The 17,018-nt window shown below is 54.1% G+C and overlaps 1 protein-coding gene across 5 annotated transcripts in view; it reads left to right on the top strand.

Annotated features, from left to right (window-relative positions):
- The window catches only part of ARHGEF7 (Rho guanine nucleotide exchange factor 7), a gene marked incomplete at its 3' end in the record, with an annotated part of 124,048 nt that overhangs the window by 52,871 nt on the left and 54,159 nt on the right, over positions 1-17,018 (top strand). For all 5 annotated transcript variants that reach the window (XM_080798226.1, XM_080798224.1, XM_080798223.1 and 2 more), the window contains 3 exons: positions 906-990; positions 4,956-5,086; positions 12,692-12,893. In XM_080798226.1, coding sequence (XP_080654352.1) covers positions 906-990; positions 4,956-5,086; positions 12,692-12,893 — 418 coding nt within the window. The remainder of the gene's footprint in view (positions 1-905; positions 991-4,955; positions 5,087-12,691; positions 12,894-17,018) is intronic.

Raw genomic sequence — 17,018 nt, 5'->3', positions numbered from 1 at the left:
TAAGACTGATGTTTGTGCATTCTTGTCCTAGTGTGAGAAACTTGGAAGGCTGTTGACATGGTTTACGTTTGGGTATCTATATACATCTTTGTTACCGACATCTCGGAAAGAAATCTTTTCATAATTTTCCTGGCGCAGTTGTGGGTGATTTGACTACAGTTTTTCTCTGGAGGTTCCTCCCTGATCAGAAGCTGTGTGCAGTGTTCAGGCAGTATTTGGGAGGGAGGTCTGTGTGCACTGGCGTGTGCGCACCCATCGTGCAGCGGCAGGCAGGTATCTGGGCAGGCCATCCGTGTGTATGTGTGCGAGCGTGCCAGGCCGACCCTCCCGCGTGCCTGGTCTGCAGGCGGCCGAGGTCGGAGGAGATGCAGACTACAGAGTCCTGGTCTGGCCTCGGGGCTGTGCCTGGACGGTGGAGGTGTCCTGTTCCCCTGCCCCGAGCTTCCCTCTTCTGGAAGCTGCTTCTCTTTTCCCTTCCTCATGCTGCCAGTTCCGTGTTTCTCTTGCTGTGCTTCTCTGTGGAGCAGGCCGTGGCTGGGGTGGGTTTGTGAAGGCGGCTCGGCCCCACCGAGGGCCCCCAGCCCCCCAGCCACAGCTCCCTGGCTGGGAGGACTCGCAGAGTCCAGCTCGCAGAGGGGTTGGGGCCATGCGGGGAGTTGGCCGTTACGAAGCTGGTCTCACGGCCTGTGTCCTGGGTCAGCGCGTGCCTGGGTGAGGGAACTCGGTTGGACCCCTGCCCCTCTGCTGGCAGCTGCGTCCCCTGGTCTGCCCCTTCCGGCCGGCCTGCATCTCAGGACTTCCTCGGCGGCTCCCTCCTGCCACGGTCGTCTCGTTGCTATGAGAACTTCGTTTATCCTGCTCCCAACCTATAAGACCCTACTAACTTGTTTAATTTTTCCTTTCAGACATTTGATGCAAATGATTTGTATCAGGGGCAGAATTTTAACAAGGTCCTCAGTTCCTTAGTGACTCTAAACAAAGTAACAGCAGGTAAGACTTTTTTATTGAACTTGAGGGGGTGGGAAGACGAAAGGGCAGAAACATTTGCTTTGTGGTTGACGGGGCAACAATGAGCATTATTGACTTGTAAAAATAACTCTCACATTACATATTCGGTTGTAAGTTTTGCTGTGATATATTTTTCTTACTCGATCAAAGTCTTTTTCTTGGGGCCTCTGGTGGGTAGCGGGTGTTCTCCTTTCTGTGGGCAGAAGCATGTCTAGTTGAAACGGTAGCGGAGGGGGAATGTTTCTGGTGCGGGCATACTCCTGGGCTGGCTTGGAGCTAGAAGCGCTTCTCTGGGTCTTGATTAAGTTCGTGCTGGTCAAAGCTCCTGTCTAGGGTGCACGTGCAGTGACTGTTTCTGAGGTGTGACCGTGACCAGGGGAGTGGCCATTGGATTGGCTCGTGAAGGGAAGCTGTGCCTGGGCCAGGCCTCCTGAGGGTGAAGGGGATGCCGGGGCGCTGAGTGGAGCTGGGCCCCCGACACTGTGGGGACAGGAGAGCTTCTGTGTGGATTTCTTGGAGGGAGGCCCGCCTGCCCCCTGAGCACCGAGCAGCTCTGTCTTTAGAGAGCTGTGTGGATCGAAAAGGACTTAGTGGCTCTTGTGTTTTAAAGTCCTTTCTTTTTCCATTTACTTTTTTTTTTTTTAAATTTATTTATTTGACAGAGACAGAGATCACAAGTAGGCAGAGAGAGAGGGGGAAGCAGGCTCCCTGCTGAGCGGAGAGCCCAATGCAGGACTGGATCCCAGGACCCTGAGATCATGACCCGAGCCGAAGGCAGAGGCTTTAACCCACTGAGCCACCCAGGCGCCCCTCCATTTACTTCTATACATTTTTAGGTTCAGATTTACTGGAGCGAGTCAGACCTTGAGGTCTCTTGATAAGAAGCCTCTCGTGTATTTTGTGAGGGGCTCTTGTCCTTTTCTTCCTGGCCCTTCAGATGGGATGTGGGGGGGGCGCAGTCAGAACACTGGGCTGCAGTCCAGCTTGGGGTGCACTGTGCTCAGGGACTCGGGTGCCCCTTCCTAGAACTTGTTTGCTGGGATGGCTGTCCAGGAGCCGCCCCCTCCCTGCGCAGAGGTGTGGGGTGGGGTGGCGGGGGGCGGGGTGCCACCCAGAGCCCCTGCAGCTGCTTGTCATCCCCGGGCAGGGTTCTTGATGTGGCTCTGTTTTCCCAGCTTGACTGTGCAGTTTATTTTTTTTTTTTAAATTTTTTTTAAAGATTTTATTTATTTGACAGAGAGAGATCACAAGTAGGCAGAGAGGCAGGCAGAGAGGAGGAAGCAGGCTCCCCGCTGAGCAGAGAGCCTGATGTGGGGCTTGATCCCAGGACCCTGCGATCATGACCCGAGCTGAAGGCAGAGGCTTTAACCCACTGAGCCACCCAGGCACCCCTTGACTGTGCAGTTTAAAGTTGAAAACCTCCTAGGGCCGTTGAGGCGGAAGTATCTGGGAGATTGGCTCCACTGATGAGTTAGGACCTTATGTGAGCCAGTGTGGGAAGGTCGGTGAGCATCTGCGCTGGGAGGACAGAGAGACCCGGATGGAGGAGGGAAGGGGGTTCTAAGGCCAGGAGGAGGGGGAGAGACCCGGACGGAGGAAGGAAGGGGGTTCTAAGGCCAGGAGGAGGGGGAGAGACCCGGACGGAGGAAGGAAGGGGGTTCTAAGGCCAGGAGGAGGGGGAGAGACCCGGACAGAGGAAGGAAGGGGGTTCTAAGGCCAGGAGGAGGGGGAGAGACCCGGACGGAAGAAGGAAGGGGGTTCTAAGGCCAGGAGGAGGGGGAGAGACCTGGATGGAGGAAGGAAGGGGGTTCTAAGGCCAGGAGGAGGGGGAGAGACCTGGATGGAGGAAGGAAAGGATGCAAAGACGCACACACAGCACTATTCTGCCACTTGATGGTTAGCACACAGGATCTCAGGGCATTCTTTAATGGTTATTAGGCATTGAAGCTGTCTTCTCTGTCCCACACTGTAACGGAGGCAGCTTTAATGTGAACAGCCAGATTAGGAAGAGCTGTGGACCGGGCATCATGCAGTGACGGAACCCTTAGAGCACTGGACTCGAACGGAGGAAGCCGACGCAGGGCAGGCACGGCTGCATGTCTTTGCTCTGTGGGTCCTGCCTGCCAGCTGCTGTAATGACCACCCGAGCCTCAGTTTTGTGTCCGGGGACCGGTAGGGGTCTCCTGCAGACAGGGACGAGAGCGGCAGACATGGAGGCAGTCAGCGCGTCATTTTCTAGAGCCCCTTCTGCCCCTGGGGCCTCTGCCTCTGGTGGCTGCTCAGGAGGGCGGAGGCTGCTTTGGCCTTGCTGCTGCTTGCTGGGTCTCCCTGCAGTTGAAGACCAGGTGCCAGCTTAGGAAAGGGGGGGTGCCCCGGGGTGGCTTTGGTCCATGCCTTTGGGTGGGGGCTCCTCGTCCCGAATGTGGCCTGGATCTGACGTCTCCTGGGCACAGTACTGTTGTTTGTATCCCTCTTGTGCACAAGTGTGTCACGTACCCTTTAGAGCATTGGACACTTAGAAGATATAAGGTGTTCTTGACAAAGACCTGTTTGGAATGTTGCAAAATAAACCTGATAAACTTGGTACTCCTCCTTTCAGTGTTGACACTGGAAGCCTCTGAGCTGGGAAGGCCCCCCCTTTTTATAGAGCAAGAGCGTGCCTGTGCACAAGAGGGGAAGGGGCAGTGGGAGGGGGGAGGGAGAATCGCAAGCAGACTCCGTGCTGAGTGTGGAGCCTGACGCGGGGCTCGAGCCCATGACCCTGCGATCATGGCCTGAACAGAAATGAAGAGTGAGACACCTAACCGACTGAGCCGCTCAGGCGCCCCAAGAACTTCTTGCTTTTGTTTTGGGCGATGTGCTCCTAAATTTTGTCACTGAAGTCAGCGTGATGGAAGTGACCATCCTTTTCGATCTCTATTTTAAAGACTGAATAACAGCACGGTTGGCAGCTGTTGGTTCCAGTCTTGTAGGCCTTGTCGAGAGAGGCCTGTTCCGCTTGTGTTCTTTGGGTATATCGGTGAACACTTGCCTTTTGACTGGGCAGAAAATGGGAAAGAAGGGATGTCCTGAGACCCTCCATTGCACTAACGGTCCCTTGAAAGGTGGAGTCCGGTGAGAACGGGGAACGGCGCGTCGCCGCTGTGGGCGGAATCCTCATGAGACGCCCTTGAGGAGCTGGTTTTGTGCTTGAGGTTGCCGAGGCCTGTGCCTTGCTGTAGTAGAAAGGTCCTCAAGTAGGACCCGAGGATGGCAGCGGCCTGTTGGAGATGCTCGGGGCTGGCAAGGCCGTTTGAGGACCTCCACCAGACACCGGTGTCTGTCGAGCCAGGTGGGCAGCAGGAAGGGCAGACAGAAGCCAGGGAAGTGGGCCCCTCTTGATACACGCCGCCCCGCTCGGCTCCCGGGAACGCAGCCCCAGTCGTGCCCCACACGGGCGGACGCAGGCTTCTCTGGGCTTCCGCAAATCCCGGACCCTTCCTGGGGAGTCCTCAGAAGGGTCTCTAGCTAAAAGCTCTAAGGGGATTTTTCTCTTTTTTTTAAAGTAAGAGTCTTCCTTTGTTGCACACAGTTCCTGCTGCTTACTGTGTGAGGCTCAGGCCAGAGTCGTGGGAGGGCAGGGATGGTGTGTTGGGAGTGCTGCGGGGACGCTCTGAGTTCGAGAGGCTCGTGTTTTCCATGTTAACGGGAAGATATTAAAAAGTTACAAAACCTTAAAGACATTTGAAAATTACACTGAAGAACTGATGAGTAGTTGGGTCCGGTTAGTTTCCAGAGCGTGTGCCGGCCGTCTCGGGTGGGCCGTCTGCGCTGCTGCATCCGTGGGCCGCTCTGTTGCCTGTGCCCTGTGTCCCCCCGGGGTTGCCTCCGTTGAGAGCCTGGTGTGCTGTGAGGGTGCGTGCTTGCCAGCGTCTCAGCTCGCTCTTCTCTCTGCACCACCGTTTCAGACATCGGCCTGGGAAGTGACTCCGTGTGTGCCCGGCCCTCATCTCATCGGATCAAGTCTTTTGACTCCCTGGGAACTCAGCCTTCGCACAGTCGGACTTCAAAATTGTTCCAGGGCCAGTATCGAAGCTTGGTAAGTTTGAGTTGATGATTGGGGGACGTTGGGGAGATGAGTGTGTGCAGGCGTGTCCAGAAAGGTGAGCGTGCCCCCGAACCAGGTTCCGCCCAGCCGGAGGGTGTTTTTGTTTTGTTCCCTTGTTCCTTTGCTGGGCTGTGGCGTTTGCATCTCCTGCATTATCCACGTTACCCTTGACTGCTTCTGAGAAACTTGTGCAGTTTGGGTTATATATTAAGATTCCTTAGATGTGCTAATCTAGGGAGGTGGCTGCTTTAAAGTGTTACCCGGATCCTTGTATTTTATTTGCTTTGTGCAAATGTACAGAAGTATGGGAATAAGAACTTCAGATGTGCAAGGAAGAAACGGCCAGCAGCTAAGGAATCAAAATGTGGTGTTTCTAAGCATGACCTAGAAATGCTTTCCTGAGTCCGCATGTGGTTGGTGAAGGAGGGACTCCCTTCGGATGGCTGGTGGTGATGTGGAAAGGGAACTGAAGTGAATGGTTGTCCTGGGAAGTGAAGAAAGATCCATGTCTGAGTTGTTAGGATACAGGCCGTGAGCAGAGAATATCGGGCGGAGCCGTGAAGCTGCACCAAGACAGTGCACGGCGGGACGGGGACCTGGTGTGGAGAGGCCATCCCCGCCGTCCTGGTACGAACACGCACAGCCCTCTTTGGAGCTAATGGGTGATTGCACTTGGTCACGTGACTTTGTTTTCATGGACCACTTCAGTAAACCTGTGTTAGAGAAAAACGGTCTTGCACACAAGTCTGAGGAGAACCTGGCTCTTGAGTGACTGGGGACCACAGCTACGATGTCCACGTTGACACGGAAAGGAAGATTAAGTAAGTTAATGGTGATCCTAAAGAAAGAAAGTGGTTAGAGTTGTATTTTGTGGAGGGAATTTGACTTTAATTCATGGAGGAGGGTTGGAAAGGAAGCTACGGAAGGCAGTGGGATATTTACATGTTCCTGAACTTTGTGAACCCAGGCTAACTCATTGTTGGCTTTCCTTAGAGTGGCGCCATTACCATCTCTGCTCTTGCAGGTGCTACGCTGTGTGTCACTGTTCTGTGTGCACTGTTCCAGGGGCTTTTCCCTGTACTCCCTCAGATGGCCCTCCCAGTGACGCCACGAGGCACTGGGTTTAACACTAGGTGAATTTTGCAGAGCGCTATTGGGAGTATTTTGATTCTAAATTGAGGGAAAATACACAGCCTACTTGAAATTTTAAAATATTTTAAATTTAGGTTTTATAACATTCTTGGGGGAAAATCTAAGAAAACAAACTCAACACATTCTGAGTAAAGAAATACCTGTTGCCTCACCCATTTACCTGTGCTAACTTTTTAATATTTTAGAGCATGAGAGCATGTGAGGCGGGGAGGGCTGCAGGGGCATAGAGAGAATCCCGAGCAGGCTCTGTGCTGTGCAGGGCCCAATCCTATGACCCTGAGATCATGACTTGAGCTGAAACCAAGAGTCAGACCCTTCCAGGCACCATTACCTTGTCCATTTTAACTACTTGTTTTTGAGTACCCGAAGACTGGATTGCAAATGTAAAATTTTAAGTAAAATGCAGGTAAATGTAATGTTGAATAGTGAATGTTCCTGGGATCACGATACCGCAGAATTAATTTTTAATGAGCTGGAGATATTTTAAGTCTCACCAGAAATTAAAAGCCTCCTACCGTGTCTCCTGTTTGGCATCCGTGATTGGAAGAGACCCCATTTGCTGCTGGTGAGCGGAGCAGGGGCAGGGCTTCTTTTTCCGCGCTGCATGAGGATGACCTTTGCCTTTAGGTTTTCCCTCAGGTGTTCATGGTCCTTGGAGGTAACTTTCTTGGATTACAAATTAGGATAAGAATGGCAAAATTTTTAAAGCTGGGTGATGGGCACCACAAAGAAAGATTATTTTCTTAATTTCATTTATATTTGTGCCAAAAAGAATAAAAAAGGAATAAATGTGATCTAGGAGGTGAACGACTGGTACTCTGAACACTGCGAAACAGTGAAGGAGCTCGAAGTCGACGCCGGCCGATGGGGACTTGCTCCTGGGTTAGAGAGTCCCTGCCGCTCACGGGCCCACACTCCCCCGAGCAGTCTGCACACGCGATGCGGTGCCTGTTAGGGTCCTAGTAGTTGGTCCCAGAACTAGAACAAGTCCTGGTGCAATTTTTGTGGAGCCGCAAAAGACTTGGAGTAGACAAGGCAGTTTTGAGGAAGAGCAGTGCCGGCGGTATCGCAGTCCCCGGTTTCAGGGTGCAGTGCAGTGCTGGCGCAAGAGTAGACACAGGTCAGCGGGACGGAGCCGGGAGCCAGAGGTGAGCGTCCAGCTGTGCGTCCGGTATCAGTAAACATCATCTCAATCGGTGGCCGAGGAGGTAAGAATATACAACGGGGAAAGACGTTCTCTCCGAACAGTGGCGTGGGGAAAACTAGACCGCTTTCGTACAGCACACACAAAAATAAACTCAGAATGGACGAAAGAGCCGAACGTGAGACCTGAAATCATAAAACTCCTAGAAGAAAACAAAGGCCGTGTTTCTCTGACAACGGCCGCAGAAACCTTTTTCTTGGTAGGTCTCCTCCGGCAAGGGAGACAAACAAGTATGAGGAGTGCACCAGAATGAAACGCCTTATCGTCAGAGGAGCCGTCAGCAGATGAACTTGCCGAATGGTAGAAGTTTCTTGGAAGGGACCTATTCGATAAGGAGTTTGTGTCTAAAATATATTGAGAATATACAGAAATGAACATCAAAAAATCTGATGAAAAATGGACAGAGGACCTGAATAGACGTTTTCCCAAAAACCTGCAGGTGGCACGAAGACCCACGAGGAGATGCCGAGCGTCACTAACCATCACAGACTTGCATCAGAACCACAGCGTGAGAGAACCCCTCGCTCAGTCGGGATGGCTAGCATCAGGCAGACCATTGGCAGGCACCAGCGTAAATTCCTGCAGCCACTGTGGGAAACAGTATCGTGGCCTTCAGACTGAAAATAGAAATGCCCTGTGATCAGTGACTCCACTCTGAGTATGTGCCCGAAGAAAACAAACGCTGATTGGAGAAGATACATACACGTCTGTGTTTACTGCAGCGTTGTTTGTAGGAGCAGCCCGAGTCCCCGTAGACAGCTGAGTGAGGGCGTGTGGTATACTCGAAAGGGCCTACTACTCAGCCTTGAAGAATAAGGTCGCGCCATTTGTGCAGCACGGATGGGCCTAGAGGGGGTGCTGCAGAACGACACACGTCGGAGGAAGATAAGTACTACCTTAGTCCGCTTGCAGGTGGTACCTGAGAAACGAAATAAAGAGCAAAAACTAACCCATAGAGAACAAACTGCTGTTTGCCAGAGGGGGCTGGGCAAAGTGGCCGAGAGGAAGTGGGAGAAGGACAACCTGGTGACACGTGGATTCCCAGCTGCCCATCACTTTCTGTTCTGTTCGAAATGTTCCATGGTAAGCTAGAAACAATTCGAGGTTTCCTGGACGTGAGTTCTGCGATCTCCCGATCGTGTACGGTGCTGCCGTTCCCAAGGCAAGGGTCGGTGCTCTCGGTGCTCTCTCAGGGCCCTTGGGCGCACGTCCTGACTCTGCACTTGCCCCTCTGGTTGGCCAGGTCTCGCCCGACCGCCGCCTCGGAGCTTGCTGTCCGCGCACTCTCGCTTCCGGGTCTCTGAGTCCGTCTGCTCCTGGACGGTCTCCTGCGTGGGAGGTGGGCGCCCTTGAGCAGTTGCAGGGCGTTGTCTGCGCTGACCTGGAAGCTCGGACTTCCTTCCCTTGGCCCTTCCCTGTCGCTCCCTCCTTATCCTTTCCTGGGGGTGCCCTCCTGTCCCTCTGTGCCCTGAGTTTTCATCCCTTGACTCCCGGTTCCCGAGCTTCCCCTCCACAGATGGGGAGAATAGTCCCATGAGGGGACGTGGTTGCTCCCGTCACCCTTCACTCACCTGACGGGAGCCCTTAAAGGCCTTCCTGGTCCCTGGGGTCCCTGCTACCTCCTGGGACTGGTCGCTGAGCTCCCAGGATGCTCTCTAAGGCACGTAAGACCATATATCCGTGTGTTTTTCACGGTTTTAATCTTCCCAGTTCCTCTGCCCAGCGAGCATGGGAGTACTGGGCTGGCTCGGTGCGCTAGATGGCCTCGATTCGGAATGCCCTGGAAAACCTTCCCACGCAGCTGAAAGTAGCGAGTGTCTCACGGCTGATGGTGTGTGCCGGCCGCGTTTGGAACACAAAGGGGACATCGTCTGGTTGCTGCATCTGCTTGATCGCATACGTTCTGAGGGAACAGCCGCAGAGAAGTCACATTTACACACGGTCACGAGTCCGGGAGGTACTAGCTGTTGGAGTAGAAACTGGGTGTTCCCTGACAGGCTTTTCTCCTATCAGTGGAGTTCTGAGGGCTTGCAGGGAGCAGGGGATGGGGTTCACGTGACGGCACGTGCCGGAACATCCTGGTTTCGGGTTGCTAGGCTGACTTCAGAACGCGGGGTCAGATCACTTGCTCGAGGCAGATCTGGATGTGCGTGGTATGATTGATAGGCGGGCCTCCGTCGGCCTCAGGAGGTGGCTGGTGGTGGGGAAGGTTCCTGCTCCCAGCGGAGGTACTGTACACCGACCCCGCGGTTTCTTCCCCTCACTGACCTGAAACCTGCATCAAGGAGAACAGCCTGATGAATGTCTACAAGTCGCACATCCCATGTAAGATCGAGAAGCAGAACTTGACCAGTGTCACCTTTGTTAGGTCTTCCTTTCCCGAAGCCATCTGCTGTCCTGCTCTCTGATGGCAAAGCCAAGCTTTCCTGTTTCGTAGTTGCCATAAATGGAACTGGTGCGCGTACACGCTCTGTGAGCAGCTGCCCTTGCCCGGCCCGTTACCTCACGGGCTGCCGTGGGCTGTCACCTTGAACCCGGAGACCTGGCGAGCTTTAGTTGCAGGAGCACTTTTAAAAATGGGAAGAAGAGAAATCCAAAATAAGGTAGTGGTTAAATACCTCCCGCGGTTCCGTGGCCCCGGCAGCAGTGACTGGAGCGCTCCTCGTCCGCGTGGGTGAGGGGTCCGTGCGGCATCGTGGGTGGTGCACGCCTTGCATCCTGCCTTGGGCGTCCTGCTCTCTTAGCACCCCTTAGGACAGCGTCTTCCATTGAGGTCTCCAATAGGTCCTGAACTGGTGGACGTCTGTGGAATCAGAAACTTAGATGGATCTAGGCTGGCTGCCTGCCTGTCCTCGGGCCCCTGTCCTTCCCCTGCGGAGTGGCCGTTTCTGAAGCGGAAGAGGCTTCTGTGGTGTTTCTCTAGCGTGTGCCTGGCTGCAGAGAATTTGCACCTTGGGGGGAGAGTGTAGTTGACCTCACTTGTCATGTTCTGGTCTCCGTGGTGCCCGGAGAGGGCCTCAGCACTGCCTGCTGAGCTGAGGTGGGTGGGCTGACTGCAGGGTCGTTCCTGGGCGGTGGCTCGGCCTCCGAGGGGCCTGCTCTGTGCGTGTGCCCGGTTCCGTGTTGCATCCACTGTGGAAGGTGATCACCACGATTGGCGCTGTGCAGGTTTTGCACCGAGCCAGCTTGCCCCGGGTGGTGGCCGAGAGGAGGATGTGGCGGACGGCCTGTGCGGGATGGCCATGGTTTGCAGACGAGCCGACCCAGAGCGGCTGCTCAGCCTGCTTCCCTCCCCAGAGCGGGGACATGCATGCTCTTTCGGGAGGGGGGGCTTCAGCGGCCCCTCACCGTTCGTGTGTGCCAGCGAGCGTCACATTTGAGGTGATCGGTTGGCCAGAGCTTTGTCGTTCAGTGTTGTCAGATGCCGAAGACGATTTCCTTACTGCGTGTGCTAAGCGTTAAATACGCAGTACGTGTGACGTGTGTTTAGTTTACTAGATGAAACATTTAGTGGATGTATTTAAACAAATCAATTTTTATAACATATTGACGTGGGATACACAAGTATTAAACATTTGGGGAGCTGTCTGCCCCTCCTCGAGCCCTGTCCCTGTGTCTGTGCTTCTTTTTCTCTGTTTGGTGACACGTGCACCTAGTTCGGAATCGGGTACTTCAGGACTTGGGGCAGGAGAAGCCAGGTGGCCAGCCACCTCCCATCTCTCCCACTCTCTCAGGAAATGCCTGTGTGAAGCTTGGTTGCTTAAACCTGCCATGGAGTAGGGGTGTGGGGGTCTCACACTGCGCCCCAGGACCGTACCTTCCCCCTGGCTGGATTTCCCCTGTGGTTTCCATTGGGTCCGGTCCACATAGCATCACCACGTCCCAGACCCACAGTGCGGCTGGGGCCTGTGCGGTGACTGTTCGTCCTTTCCTGACCACGTTTTGTTGTCCAGAACTAGGAATTGTTGCCACTGGAGCTTTCTCTGCACTATTCCTGACTGCAGCCCTGGTCTCCTGTCTGTTTCCAAGAGTCTCCCGTGCTTCCGGACTGGGGAGCGTTTTTCACTCCTCCCCCGGGAGCACCCCTGCAGTCCCGTGCCACTGTGGGAGCTGTCCTGCGCCTACCCTCCCCTCCCTCTGAGCCCCGCCCGTCCCTCCCTCCTCCGTGCAGAAGGTGGAGTCGTCTGCTCTTCCCTGGCTGACTCCCCTGTTGTGGGGCACAGCTTTCAGGAGCCTCATGAGGAGTGGGGCTCCGTGGGCTGCGGGATGTCCTTCCCCGTCCCCCTGGAGCCCTGGGTGCAGGCCAACAGGGTGCGCCCCATCAGGGTGAGTGGGCCTGCCTGCTGCTCCTCCTTGGCTCCTTCCACCCAGAGATCAGGCTTCCCTTGGGGGCAGTGTTTGTTTTACTCCTGTTGGTAGTTCCCAGTAGCAAGCCTCTGCAGAACCGAGTCTGGGATAGATGGAAATAGAAACTCTATTCTGTCTGCCTCCCTCTTCCCACTTTTCAGAGACAGGCACATTGCTTAATCTCTGAGGACAAAATGCAGATGGAAAGGAGATGCCATTTCTTGCCAGCAGTTGGGCGCAAGTGAAAACACTGCGCGGCGTCCCGTGCCGGCGGGCGTGCAGGGAGCGCGCCGGCCCTTCGGTGCCGCTGGCGGGAGTGCTGCGGCTGTGCGTGGGGCCTCTGGAGGGCCGTTTAGAGATCGGTGCTGGAATTTAGAGGGTGTTATATGTGTTTTCTGACCCGAATTTAATGTGTAGGCTCATTCAGAGGTGTGTGCAGAGATGCGCAGAGAGTTTCAACGGAGCCTTGTTTTGTGGGAGAAAAACGGGAGAAGCAGCCTTCAGTCCGATGATGGGGAGTGAGTTGGTGGCGCAGCTGTTCGGTTGGTTACGTGGTTAAGACTGAAGTGATTCTAGTGCTAGAAGTGACCACACTCTTAACTTCGGGGGGTTGTACAGATGCTCCATATGCTTTGATGTCAGCGTACGTGTGAAAGTGTGTAGTGTGGACACAGGCCTAACCATGGCCAGAATAAAGCCTTCCAGGCCATGAAGAGGGTTTCCTCCGGGATGGGAGCCGGGTGCTGGAGGTCAGGGCACTGCAGCAGGTCCCCGACCTGTTTGTGTGCGTGAACAGTTTTTCTGCTCTTGGCACGGGGCATTCCAGTCCATCGTCATCTACTTTGATGCGAAGTCGACGCCATGAAGCTTTTCTCCCCTTCTTCCCTCCTCAGGACATGACCGACAACAGCAGCAGCCAGCTGGTTGTGAGAGCCAAGTTCAGCTTCCAGCAGACCAATGAAGATGAGCTCTCCTTCGCCAAGGGAGACGTCATCCACGTCACGCGGGTGGAGGAAGGCGGCTGGTGGGAGGGCACGCACAACGGCAGGACCGGCTGGTTTCCTAGCAACTACGTGCGGGAGATCAAGCCGAGCGGTGAGTGCGGCGCTGGCGGAGGGGCTGCTGCCTGTCCAGGCGGGAAGCAGGCAGAGGGGCGGGCGCTGCACAGGGGTGCACTCCTCTCCGGGTGAACTTGGGGAGACGGCCCTGGGCAGAGGAGTCACGCCCTTGCCCACTGCTTCTTCCAGCCGCCTTGGAGTGCTGGCACGAAGGGTCCGTCCTTAGAAGTAGCATTTCATTCAGTCATTGTAATCCGTTGAAAATAAGGACTTGGGGTTTGCCGTGTCACATAGGCTGTTAATTTGTATCACTACAGGTGCTTTCGGCAATGAGGTATGATTTGTTTTTCTTCGTAGGGTATTTTAAAATGCATCACTTTATGTTTCCTGTAATCAACTTCATTGACTTCTAAAAATTTATTCAGAGGCTGATGCTATTTGAAAGTAGTTGCACTTCCTTTATTTCTGTTGTGGGATTCTTGAGGAGTTAGAAGGTCTGAGGCCTCGGCGGAGCCTTCTGTCAGAGGGGTGTGGCCGTGACAGTCTGTGCGCCCAGCACGTGTCCTCTGTGCGAGTGGTCCTGCTTGGGGCTGTGCGGGGGCAGCGGCTGTCCTTCCGAGCACGTGTCTCTTCGTGGCGCAGCTCGGGGGTCCGTGTGCGCCATGTACAGGACTGCTGGCTTCATGGGTGCGGCTGCGGAGGTCTTGAGCGCACGGGTGACCCTTGAGCACTGTGGGCTTGGGGGAGCTGACCCCGCGGCGCAGCCCCAAATCTCTGTAACTCTGATACCCCAGAAACTTAACTGCAGTAGCCTGCCGTTGAGCAGAAGCCTTACTGGGGAGATGAACAGTGGACGAGCGTGTGTTTTGTGGGTCCTCCGGTGCTGTCTCCTTCCATTAACGTCAGAGGAGGCCTTGCCGAGAGAGCAGAAGACCCCGCGCACTTGTGGTCCTGCCGCGTGTGGGAAAGCGTCCGCGCCAAAGCGGGCCCCTGCCCTTACGGCCTGTGCCATCCCAGGCCCGCTGTGTAAAGCCCTCGGGCCGCTGTGGACGTGGCGCTGAGTGCCCCCCCCCCCCCCCCAGCCCTTCTGACAGCAGCTGAGCAGCTCGGTGACCTCACTGGTAATTTGCTGGTGATAAGAGCACTGGGGGCATCTTTTGTTCCCATACTTGGCCTTTGAGCATATTTCCTGATACAGAGCTCTCAGAGCCCTGCTAATTTCCTGAGTCCTGAACCAGGGGGCAGACCAATGTTTTTCTCTATTTCAAGACCATGTTTCGCTTGTCCATTCATTGGTTGCTCGACGTTTGTTTTTTTTTTCCGAACTTTTGCTGTTGTCCGTAGTGCTGTTGTGAACCTGGGTGAGATCTGCTTGAGTCCTGTCCATCCTCTTGGCCGTGTGCCTCGGGGTGCTCCGGGGGTGCCCGTGAGACCCCGACGCGCCGCCTTGCTGCTCCCCCCAGCAGTGCACGATGGTTCTAGTTTCTCCACGTCCTTGACCACACTTTCTGTTTTTGGATCGTAGTTATTGGGTGTGAAATGGTACTTCACCGTTGCCGCTTTCCTCTAGTTGATAACAAAGACAGTATCTTCACTGCACTGAAGGTCACAGTAAATAGTGCCTTTATTGCTTTTGTTCTGGTTATCGTGTGAAGTGCTGTAATTGTGGCCTCATTCCGTCCCCACCACGACCCCCGAAGCCTTTGGGATACTTAGGTTCTGGGCCCAGATCCTCCTAATCCACGCAGGTGTGTGGCCAGCTGTGCATGCAGCACTGGTGTCGGGCTGACCTGGGTGGAAATGTCGCCTGAGTCTCAGAGACTCAGCTGCTGGGCTGGGCCTGCCAGTAGTCCCTGGTCAGGCCCGGGGAAGGGCCGCGTCCAGGCTCTGAGCCCAGTTCCCAGCCAGTCCTGCAGTCTGATGGCCATCCTGGGGCCAAGAGTGCTGCCCTGGGCCATTCCCAGGAGGATGCTGGAGTTGCGGAAGGGAGAGGGGAGGGTAAGGTGGTCTTTGCCTTTACCAGTGAGGGCCAGGGGGCCGCAGAGCTGGTGCTGGGGCAGCCATCACCATGGAGCCCGGTTCGGCCCATCTCTGTTGAACGTGGGCCTTGAATTCTGCTATGAGTGACTCATTTATTTTCTATTTATTAATTTTTAAAGATTCTATTTATCTGAGAGAGTGAGCGAGCATGAGCAGGGGCAGGTGGCAGAGGGAGGGGGAGAAGCAGACTCCCTGCTGTGTGTGGAGTCTGATGTGTGACTCGTTCCCAGGACCCTGAGATCATGACCTGAGCCAAATGAAGGTGGCCGCTTTGCCGACTGAGCCACCCAGGTGTTCCATGAATGACTCATTTTATTTATTTATTTTTTAAAAAAGATTTTTATTTATTTATTTGACAGACAGAGCTCACAAGTAGGCAGAGAGGCAGGCAGAGAGAGAGGAGGAAGCAGGCTCCCTGCTGAGCAGAGAGCCCAATGCGGGACTCGATCCTAGGACCCTGAGATCATGACCTGAGCCGAAGACAGAGGCTTAACCCACGGAGCCACCCAGGTGCCCCATGAATGACTCATTTTAATGGGAATCTTGGGCTGACTCTGAGTGCCACGTGCAGAGTGCAGAAACTTTCCTTGTCAGGTATTTCTCTCCTCCTGGAGTTTTGAGTCACCCTTTGACAGTTACACGGAAAAGATAGTCCACGAGTCTCAAAGTCCTCTTCCGGTGGCTTTTGGGAGCTGTGTCCCAGAGGACGTGGGCATGCGTGGTGTTGCTCCTGGTGGTCCGTGGTTTCCCGGCGTGCCGTCACCCTCGTGAAGTCTGGTGGCGCCGCACCGGGCCTTGCTCCGGGGGATGCAGGCCCAGACGGCTGGTGGGGACGGATGCCGCGCTGAGAACGACTAGCCGTTACTTGGCGGCGGGGACGGGGGGAGTTGACTTAAGGAAAAAAAGTATTTAGAAGGGGTACCTGGCTGCCTCGGTCAGTGCAGCGTGCAGCTCTTGGCCTCGGGGTCGTGCATTTGAACCCCCATGTTGGGTGCAGAGGTTATTTCAAAATCTTTAAAAAAGCAAGCCGTTACGTGTCTTGGTTGACTTACGTCAGGGTGACCGCGTGCCGTTCCCCCCGGTTTTACATCTTACCCTGTGTTTCCGTGTGCCCCCGAGAGACCCTTTAAACACGTCACCACATTGGGTCACACGGAATCCCAGGTCTTTGTATTGGACAGAAACAAGTAACTTTGGAAAATTTCCTCTTTTTCTGTTTATTCTTTTTAAAGTGTAAAGAGCATGTTTGCTCCAACTGGTGGCCCATCACGCTAAGTGTTCTTTAGCTGACAGTCGGACTGAAGGGATAACCTCCCGCGCCGTGTTCACAGATTATCTGAGTACATTCTAGGGAAACTTCCCCCTGTCTGAGTTTAGATGTGGACATTTAAGACAGACGGGAAATTCTGTTTTTACTCTATCGCTTCACAATAGCGGAGAACTCGAGAGCCACCATGGCCTGCTGGTATTGTCATTCCTCAGTGATTCCTGTGACTTTCTGAATTTGGACAAGTATTCCTTTTTGAAAGGATGTGTTTCAGATACGAATTGTAGTTCATGGTGTAATTCTTCATTTTCTGTAAACAAAATGTGCCAGATCTGTCAATCACGTAGGATCATTTCTTTGTAAAACAAAAATGTGGACATCCTTTAAATTCTGAGTTTCTCCTCGTTACAGTTCTGATTCATGAATCGTGTTCTTGAATAAACACACCCACAGTCAGCCTCTCAGTGACCCTTTCTGGGCTGCCTCTAGGTAAGTGCTTGAGGATGTCTACTTGATCTCTCTCACTTCTTGAAAGTGTAAGTGGCCATGAGCGTTTGGCCTCGTAGCTGCAGGCTGCAGCCGTCCCGGGGGGCTTCAGCTGTGTAGGCGTGTGCCCTTGACCTGTGTGTGCCGTCTTGTTTCAAATAACCTTCCCTGAAGACTGCTGTCCCCCAAGAGTCTGCAGAAGGACATTTCCAAAGCTTGCGGAGAGTGTGGCACGTACCCGTGTTATTAACATTTACTTTCCGTGCCTATTGTTTCGATAGGTAAAAGACATGGAATTCTGCCTTTGTACACACAAGGGATATGTTTTATGCACGTTCAGTGAAGAATTTCTTAAACTGGAGACCGAAG

Source organism: Martes martes (genome assembly GCF_963455335.1).
Source record: "Martes martes genome assembly, chromosome: 3".
Classification (NCBI taxonomy): Eukaryota; Metazoa; Chordata; class Mammalia; order Carnivora; family Mustelidae; genus Martes; species Martes martes.
The sequence above is the reverse complement of the archived record's forward strand: the minus strand, read 5'-3'. Positions and strand labels throughout refer to the sequence as shown.